General features: G+C 37.1%; 1 protein-coding gene across 1 annotated transcript; it reads right to left on the bottom strand.

Annotated features, from left to right (window-relative positions):
• Positions 1-1,766: 1,766 nt before the first annotated feature.
• Positions 1,767-9,669, bottom strand: plek (pleckstrin). Its single transcript, XM_026939508.3, has 9 exons — positions 9,521-9,669; positions 8,404-8,559; positions 8,131-8,312; positions 6,330-6,421; positions 5,553-5,737; positions 5,128-5,232; positions 4,831-4,914; positions 4,656-4,728; positions 1,767-4,448 (listed from the first exon to the last, which is right to left on the bottom strand). Exons 1-9 carry the CDS (start codon positions 9,560-9,562, stop codon positions 4,309-4,311), a joined length of 1,059 nt encoding a protein of 352 aa, XP_026795309.1. The 5' UTR covers positions 9,563-9,669; the 3' UTR covers positions 1,767-4,308.
• Positions 9,670-10,077: the final 408 nt, after the last annotated feature.

Genomic DNA, 10,077 nt, shown 5'->3' with positions numbered 1-10,077 from the left:
CCTCAGATTCCTGTTCTCGGCTGACATGGGAGGAACCCCATGTGGTCTTCTGCTGTTGCAGCCCATCTGCCTCAAAGTTTAGTGTGTTAAGAACGCTTTTCTCCTCAACATTACCTGAAGCTCTTGACCCGTATCTGCATGATTGCCACATGATTGGCTGATCTGATATATGCATGAATGTGCAGGTGTACCGACATTCCTAATAAAGTTGAGAGTGAGTGTATATTACTTTCATATATGACAGGCAAACCACAAACAAACAATAAATTACCAATGGGAAAGTTTCAGAGTGGGCATGCTTTATGATCATGTAAAATATAGACAGACACCATATTTAAACCTAATAATTAAGCTGTCAAATTTGATAAATTTAAAAGCTTAGAAGCTGTTGAGCCCTGAGGACATTTACATCAAGCCTAGTAAAATAGTTCCTGGGTCAAATCAAGAATTTGAAAATGTAGCGCTTTGTACTAGAAAAGGTTGATTATCCATTAGATGTAAAAAGCAGGGAAACTGCAGGGAGGAACTTAATGAAAATTAAATTAAAAAAAAAAAAATAGAAGTGGGTTTTACTACAGAACTTTTTTTTTTCCCCTACTCTATTTCCTATTACCCAAATGCTCCTTCGAAATGCAGATTGTGTTTTAGGGGTGTTATTATTAAAACAAAGCAGCCATTAAGGAGACAATCTTTAGAATATTAGGTAAAATAAAATGGATGTTGCCATATCAGCCCACAAGCTGTTACGTTCCTTGAGCCGCAAAGGAAAAACCCAACAAACAGACAATTTGAATATTAAGGCCGTTCCTTAAAGCTTGGTATAGTCTATGCATGAATGGTAAATATATTTAGTTCTTGTGTGTGTGTGTGTGTGTGTGTGTGTGAGCTTTCCAAGTATCTCCTATTGTTCATTTCTAGATGTTTTTCATTTCTGCACTTTTTAACCATTTGTAGTTACATTTAACATTGACAAGACAATTTAGTTCCACTTACATTATAAACTGTCATTCTCTCAAAGATTGTATCTCTTTAACTCTCTTTAACTCTCTTGTGCAGTTAATAAGACAAAAACGCAGCTTGTTATGTTACCAAGAAGCAAAAGCAAAAACTCCTCTGTCCTAAAAACTTTCCTGTGGTGGAAAACTTACTGACTGTTACAAAGCGCTGACACCCTAGACACATTTCATAAATGACATGAATGACTTTTTTGTAGAAAACTTCACCATATAAGTGATTATACGTTCTTTTTTGTTAAATAACAACATTTTTTTAATAATCTGTTTATTATAAGCCTTAGAATGTGTGGAACGTCCATCAAACAAGTCCCTAAGAATGAGTCGTTACTATAGAAACTATAACATTTTACATCAAGCTGCTGTTATGGAAAATGAATCAACACCTCCTGAACACATTTGAGAATTCCACAGTGCTGTGGTATAAATGAAATAATAATAATACTTCAGCATATTGTTTACAATGAAAGAGCCTTTTAGAGCTGTTCAAGATGTATGCATCTAGGAACTGCATACAGGAACTAGGTTTGCACTTACAGTTGTAGCCCTCATTAGTTAACTACTTAAAAATATCCAACTTTAATGTTTTTTTCCAGGCTAATGTGGTGTGGAAGTCACTATACAGCCTTATCCTGTTAGGTAAATTGGCCACCCATTTATGATGTTATTGTACACTTGTACTTTGTATGGAATGCGTGTGCTACATTGATGTAATCATTTTGCTAATGTCGATTTAAAAAAAAATTACAGGACTTGCAAACCAAAGTGCACTTTATTAACAATGTGATTTGGAAAAAAAAAATCAGTTACATAAAATTAATTGTAGAAACAAACGTACACAGGCACAAAGTACTTGTACATGTAAATGAAGGTTGTTGATGGACCACTGCACGCATTTTGTATGAAATGCTTATGCAGGAGCAATGATGAGTCCTTTTTAACAATTATATTTTTGTTGTGTTTAACAAAACCTGCAGACGGGCAACAAATTAAAGGAAAAATGAATGACTGTTAAGTTTTTTGGGTTTGGGTCCACTTGAGCTCTTAAATGGCAGAGTCACTGCAAATTAAAAGTTATTCTGACTGATCAACTTTATCTTATGATAAACATTTATTACCTGATAAGAGTGGTCTCTTCCAGGATGATAATGTCCCCATCCACAACGCATAACAGCTTACTGAATTGCATAATGAGTATAAAACTGATGTAAATCATATGCTATGGCCTTCACAGTCACTGGATATCAAATCAACTGAAGAAGACATGGTTTTGCCAAGGTTAGTGTTGAAGACCTTGAGTGGCCTGCACAGAGCCATGACCTTAACACAACTGAACACCTTTGGGATGACTTGAAAAACTATGTGCCAGGCCTCCTCTCCATGCTCTTGCTCTCTTCCTGCACTCTAATGTTCTTGTGGCCTATGAGAAATTGCCCCTAGGTGTGAATGCGTGTGTGTGTGTGTGTGTGTGTGCAGGCCCCCGTGATGGGCTAGGGACCCATTCAGGGTGTGTCTCCACCTCATGACCAGTGTTGCAGTAACAGGCTCCGGATCCACCGCGACCCTGACCAGGATAAATCAGTTCCTGATGATTAATGAATGGTGCTACTGGCTGCTGGTTTGGGATTACAGCTTATTCAGGGAGACTACTAGTGAGATCACTGCACCCCCTCTAGTGGATGAATAAAGATTGCTAATAACTACTGGGCAAACAGGTTTACTGCAGTTTATTTCTTTTGCAACTTACAGGCTTGAGCTGCAGTCACTCACTTTTTTATTCTTCATCTTGTAATCTTCATCAGTGCTTAGGCCCTCTAACCCCACAGGTTGAAAACCCCTATCTTAGATTATATCAAATCAAATCTCTTTCACAAGGCATTGGTTGTCCCACCACAACTCAGCAGTATCAGTGTCCTTTAGCTGGTGATACTGTGATTTGACATGATTCTAATTATTCAAAAATTCTTGTTTTGTGTTCACTTATTCGTCATGCAGTAGCTATTCTTAGTGGTGAATCAAATGACTCCAAAGGATCAAATCACTTATTGAGTTGCCTTTCAGTATTCTCAGGGTCTTGTGCTACACAAATGTGTTTGACAGAACACCGTCCCCTTGTGTTGGGAAAGTGACCTCGGTAGTCAGACAACGCTCGGCAGACAGAACAAAAAAAAAAATCCTAATTACACACAATATATTGTATATGCATATTAAATAGGAGCCATCTGATCCTATCTGTATTTTGTATTACAATATGTATAAACAGGGGATTAGATACTCTGTTGGGTGAATTATTGTATCTTGTGTTAAATGGTAGCTTAGTTTTTCCTCACATTAACTTGGGTGCACAAGCAACTTTGCCTCAACCCTTGGTAAGATTCTGAGATCCACATGAGGCCCATGATGAACATATGCTCACACATCATTTGCATTTTGAGGTTAATATCATAAAAAGATCATCATCCAGCTGGCAAAGAGTATAACTAGGTGGGTGGCTGTTTCAGCTGTTACACAACACATATCCCTTTTTTTCTATTCCATTTCCCTTGTTTATTTTCAAACCATTCATTACTATTCAAATATTAGGCTCAGAATATTATTTAATACTATTTTTGCCTATTTATTTGTGGTATTTATTTTTGAACTTTTGAGTTATTGAGGTGTTTCTGCCTGCAGAACCGCCACTTACAGGGTGTTTATTTTTGTTTTTCGCACCATTCTGTGTGAACTCTAGAGGCTGTTCTTTGTCAATGAGCCTGTCTGGCACCAATAGCCATGCCATGGTCAAAATCACCGAGATCACATTTTCCCCCGATTCTGATGTTTGTTGTGAACATTACCTGAGCTCTTGACGAAAGGCATATTGATTTAGTGTTGGAGTTGTACTGTTGTACTGAATGTGCACCCCTCATTTAGAATGCCATAAATGGAGCTGGTTCACATGCTTAATAAGTGATAAGTGTAAGGCAACATACAATGGGCTAACCGCAGAGTGGCAAGAATGTAGAACAGACAGGAAGCGATGCATTTGGTCACAGAAACAGGAAGTGGCTGGACTGTGAAGATTTCAACAGTTTCCTGGATTATCATTGATATAAAAGACCAAGATACTCATGCTCCATATCCTGTCTCTTATCTTAATCTTTTTTGAGTTGGCACACTTGCTGTGTAAAAAGGGAAACATAGACATTTTTGTCATGTGTATGACATAAAATAACAATGTTTGTTAACAGTCAAAAAATAACAAGAGTCCTCTTTTTTTGTCAGGATACTTCTGGACTGAAGTGGTCTTTTGCAGTTATTTTCCAGACTTTGACACTACTTGAATGGCTTTGATCCAATCATTGCGTTCTTCAGCTGTAGCTGCCTGCAGGTAGTAGTGTATCTCATCTGAAGTGATGATCTCAAACAAGTTGCCCTCGATGTCATGCCTCTTAGCTGCATCAGTGTGAGAACAATGAATTAATGCTTCTGTTTCACACGTGAAGTTTGCATTGTCTTGTCATATGGCTGTGATGTATTAGGATTACACAGTTCTGGTCCTTTCAAATGCGAGAATTACACTTGTTGGGTTTAGGTAAAATCATTTAGTCTTAGTGTTGTGACTGATGAATAGTTAGTGATTAATGACTAATCATATCTCACCATCTGGTACATAATCCACCGCAGTCACAACAGATCCACGCAAGTGAATCGAGCCAAGAGGATCCTCCTCGCCCTTATGAAACAGAGTGAAAGATATAGAAATAGAATATGTTTCCAATGTTACAAGGAATTAAGAATTAGAAAAAGCATGACTCAATAGTACAACCTTCCTCACCTTGGTAGGGTCATAGTAGTGGATATATGCAGGATCATCTCTCAGGATAAATTTTCTCACCTTCCAGTTTTTTCGTCTGTGGCCCTATTGAAAAAACAAAAACATCCACATCTACAGATCCAGGCATAAAAGAAGTCACTTCCACATTGTGCTTTGATTTTCCTACAGCACATTGGTATTAATGTTAAATCTGAACACAGCTGTCAGTCCTAAAACTCCTCTCATTCCGATTGTTACTGCATTACAAGCGTATCTAAGTGATATGTGAAAAAATAATACATTCAATCAAACACATACCTGTTTCATCAGACAGCCCTGCTTGACTATGGCTCCTCTGAACTCCTCCTTTACAAGCACATCCTCATCACTTGAGTAGCCTTCACAGAAGAAGCCACTTTCTGCCTACAAGGAGAAAAAACACATTTTTCAACTCCTCAAATGCAACCAGCTGTAATTCTGCTGCACAAATTATTTAAAATACCACATATATATTATCTTCTCTCAATTCTTAGCAATGTAAACAAAATTTATGTGGGGTTCTTTATGACCAGAAGAGTTGTGTGATGGACTGGCATCTCATCCAGTTTGTATTCCCCACCTCATGCCCAGTGTTCCTGGGCTTCACAGAGATCCCGACCAGAATAAAGCAGATCAAGGATGAAGATCAACGATGAATGAATTTTGACTAAAAAGGAATGGTTAAGGTTTGCGTGCTCACTCACAAAGTAGTACAGAGCATCCGGCTGGTCCAGGAATGCAGACTCCGCACTGCTTTCCACAGCTGCTTTAGACAGCTCTCCAGCTGGCTGCAGATAGCCTTCATTCAGCAGCCCTGTGGCCAGCATTACACCCTCAGACCGGTTCCTCGCCTTCCCCTGAGAGATCAGCCAGTCAATCACTGTGTCACCTGCCATGACATCAGAATTCACAATACAGAAACATGCAGAAAGGCAGCAATGATAATTATAGCATAATTGTAGCAGTATAATGCATTCTCCAAAACTTTTACTTCATTTTAGAACTAAAGAGTTGAAATAAGTGAAAATATCCAACAGAATCAGCTTGAAATTATTAAAAATATTTAGAAATTGGCTTAGCTTTTATTATAAATTGTTCCATTAAATCAAATAATGAGAAATATTAGTTACTTTTGCCTAGACATTTTCACCTGCAGTGTGATTTTAAAAAAAAGATTGAGGTCATGTGAAACTCTCAGATCAAAATAATCTTTGTAATATAAATATGATTTTAAAATGGACTTAAGTCTGGTCTTTCTTAACCTGAACAGAACATAAAGGTTATGTCAAATGTACAATTAAAAAATGAATAGGAATTGTTTTGTAGGTTAGGTTTCACTGCAGGGTTTTGATGCCAGCCCACCTATCACATCCATAATAAGATAATACCTTAATATGAAAAATTCATATTATGCTATTATCTTATTATGGATGTAATTCCACCCAAGAGCCTGTTTGAACATTCTGACTGAAGTGACATACCAGTGAAGCAGTGGTTGAAAAGCTTCTTGTCTTTTTCCAGTTTCATTTCTTTAATTCCTGTGTCTTGGTCTTTCATTAAAACGTAGAGCTCACTTAAAGAGAAGACATAACAGGTAATGTCCATGAGCAGATTATATGAGAGTAAACCAAGACTGTTGGTATACTAAATAGATTGATATATATTTTAGGATATTCCAGAGCAAGTTTACTTGCTGCACTGGCTGTGTTCTGCACCACTTACTTATTCAGAGATGCTTTAAATATATGTGTCCTATGACTGTGATGACTATGATGTGTCCTATGACTATGATCATCTCGACTACTTATAAAGTGGATAGTTATTGACTTCATCTTATGCAAGTTGCAAGATTTTTGTATAGTTTTCTGTATTCAGCTTCAGCTGTCTTCCTCAGCCAACCTGCTTGCTAAACTTAGTGATTACAAAACACAATTCTTTCTAAAGTCATTTAATTTTCTTGAATATCTGTCTGATTTCAGTGATTCCTGCATCCAAATACTCATTTTTTTCTGAATTCTATTGCACTGTTAATTACATGCCTTTAAAAATTTACTAACTTGTTCCATTTAAAAAAAAAGTTTATTAAAGTTCAAACAGAAATAGAAGGATGTGCCATTTGACTACATTCAACTGTGTTACTCCCTTCAACATGTCATAACCACTGGCTTCCTGTAAAAATGAATAAAAGAACAGCCACTGCTCGTACCCTTTATGTATAAGCATAAAGCTTATAAAGGTTGCCGTAAAGGCTGTAAGAATTTCCACCAACTGCCCAAAAACAATATAGCACTGAGATAGTTATAGGCAAAATAGTGAGAGAGAGAGACACCAATGAAGACAGACAGAATCACACACAACTGAACATAAAGGGTGGAGTACGTGTGAAACGATACTCAGGTATAATGCAAATAGCAGTCAGGTTGCACAATTACTCTGAATAATGACACTGAGGAGTTTCACATGGTGTAATAACGTTGGTGTGGGTTTCCTCACTACTACTGTAGCTGGTTTCCACCACCTACATACATATCAGGGGTAGATTGGCCCCTCTAAATTTATGAGATGGATTGCTGTCCCACTGCAAAAGGGTGTTAAACCCAAAAGGAGACTCTTGTTCAAGTGGTTCCGTCATGGTTTCCTGCAACGATTCTTTCACAACTTTGGAAAAAAAAAAAAAAAGCTCTTCAAAACGCATTTGAACTTTGAATCAGAAACGCCCTTTTTGTGTGAATCAGTGGCCTATTTTTCTTTTTTACAGTTCCATATATTAATTCATTAGCTCCCTGTACAATTGAAGGAAGCATCCTGAAGGAAACAGTAAGGGAATCACATTGGACTTATGTCTAGGGGAAATGTAGAGGAGCCAAGTGAAAACAAACCAGAATTTTACACTTCCTCCATCCTTTGTGTTCAGTTGTGGTACAATTGTGTGATTGCGTGTCTTTATTGGTGTCTCTCTCAACGTTTTAACTATAACTATTTCACTCTTATCTTGTTTTTGGCCAGCTGGTTGAAATTTGCAGTCTTGCAGCACTTATAGCACTTTATATGCTTTATGCTTGAATGCTGTTTCACTTTTCAATTTTGTGATAAGCATGAATAAGTGTAAATGAATACTGTTTCTAAAGCAACTGCAGACAGGCAGTTAGTTACAAGCTTGTGGTTTTTTTTATTACAATCTAATCTTAATTAATATAAATGACTTTCTTTTGCTTGCCCTTGAATTTTGCGGGGTTCTTCATAGGTAAGGTCTGCTTTCTTTTGATCCAGATAAGTTCATACCTCAGGTTAACTGATTCAGGCAATCGAATTGACCTCCTGGTAGACTTCCTGGCAAACTTCTTTCCGCCCTGCAGACAAGTGATGGCTCTCTTGATATCTTTCACCCATGCCTCTCTCTCCTCCAGGTGGGTTGCTTGGAAAAAATGGTCCTGCTTCTTTTCTGTGGTCACCTTGAACACTAACTGTTAGAGACCAAGAGCACAAATGTGGAAAATCGTTTCTGGCAGTAAACCTATGCTGATTTCAGAGTTACATGTATGTATCGGGCATCACCGTTCTTTTGCTGAAGTCCTGGCACGGGTTGGTCAACACAGCTTCTTTTAATGGAATCATGCCCTTTGGACTGCTGTCTGTCTTTTTCTTGAAAAACTCTATTGCATCATCTGCTAACACCACCCACACCACTTTCCATGAATTCAGCACAGTGCCCTGGAGATGATGATAATAATAACCAATAATAACTTTAGTTAAGTTTTTGCTTGTTTGTTTGTTTTTTTAAAAAGTACATTACTTTAACTTTCTTTCAACGGATCCAAATACAAAATACAAGTGTCAGCGGGACAGCATTACGAAAAACATTGTGCCAAAAAAAGGAGAATTTAATGTCGATACTTTTGTCTCTGCGTCTCTGTGTATAATTCTTTTCATTTTTATTTCTACTACCACACCCCTTTTGTGCTTTGATAGCCTTCTTTCATTTTGCTGTCAGAGGTCACCTTAATGTACAGAATTCTATAATTGTGGCTAATGAAAATTATTATGAGAAATCATATATATTGTGGTTCATGATGCTGTTTGTAGGCATGACCTAATATCTTACAGTAAATAGAATATAATGCAAACTTTCGTTCATGTTTTTGAAGAGGTCTAAGCGTTTTAGGTCATGTTTCATGTCCTCTTTTCACTTAGATGTAGATAGTATTGCATTTTTTCTCTCTCTCTCTCTTTAAAATGATAAATCATCACTTTATAAGTTTTCATGAAAAAGGTTTTGTCTCACAACTATGTACTCTATCTGACAAACAAATTTGCTCAGAGAAGTATAGTTATCTTAGTTGTGGTTTTCTGGGGAAGTTAGCACTTTGTCAAACATGCTGGTGGAGGGGAAATAGTGATGAAACCAAGCATTTGAGCTGCCTGTTTAACTGTCTGAAATTTGTTTAACTTTCTCAAAATACTTTTGGCCAGCTAAACAAAGAAAAATTAAATAGACTCAACTGATACATATTTGGAGTTAAGAATATCACAATGATCACAGTCTAGTAATTTAAAGTAGGTGATAAACAATTGGAGAATCACAGTGATGTTCAGTTTTACACACACACACACACACACACACACACACACACACACTATATTTTATTTATCAGTTCTAATGAACAGCTCTTACCTTTTTTACCAGATATCCCTCTCTGATGATGTTGGGCTCCATAGCTACTGGCTGTGCTTAGCTGCTTATACAAAAGCGAGGGACGTTAAATGTGAAGACCACAGCACCACGCAGCAGCTTTTATTTCTGGTGCCTAACTGATAAGTGTACATACGAGAAACGGGAAGTGCATGCATGTACATGAGTCACACTAGTGCTTGGTCAGCTTCGTTCCAGTCTATTTTCAGCATTTTCTGCCTACACACCTGCAGTTAATGAGTTGTTCAGATTAGTTACATACCTTCATTTAGATGATCTTCGCTTTATTTTTATTCAAAAACGCCTCTCATGATAAAAAAAAATGAGAAGATTCTTTATTTTTAGTGAGTCCCAAACATCTCTCTCATGAAGGATAATGATAAATGAGTTTCTTTTGAAATGTATTATGGAGTTTTTGTTCACTTGGAGAATTACATAGTTATACATGTTTACAACTTGTATTTGACCCTCTACATGAGCAATTTAGATTAAATTAAATGGCAAGCTGGACCTATTGTGACAAAGAATCTACTTTTAGT

The sequence above is a fragment of the Pangasianodon hypophthalmus genome, chromosome 3 (assembly GCF_027358585.1).
Source record: "Pangasianodon hypophthalmus isolate fPanHyp1 chromosome 3, fPanHyp1.pri, whole genome shotgun sequence".
NCBI classification, from domain to species: Eukaryota; Metazoa; Chordata; class Actinopteri; order Siluriformes; family Pangasiidae; genus Pangasianodon; species Pangasianodon hypophthalmus.
Note: the sequence above shows the minus strand (reverse complement) of the source record. Positions and strands in the feature narration are given on the sequence as shown.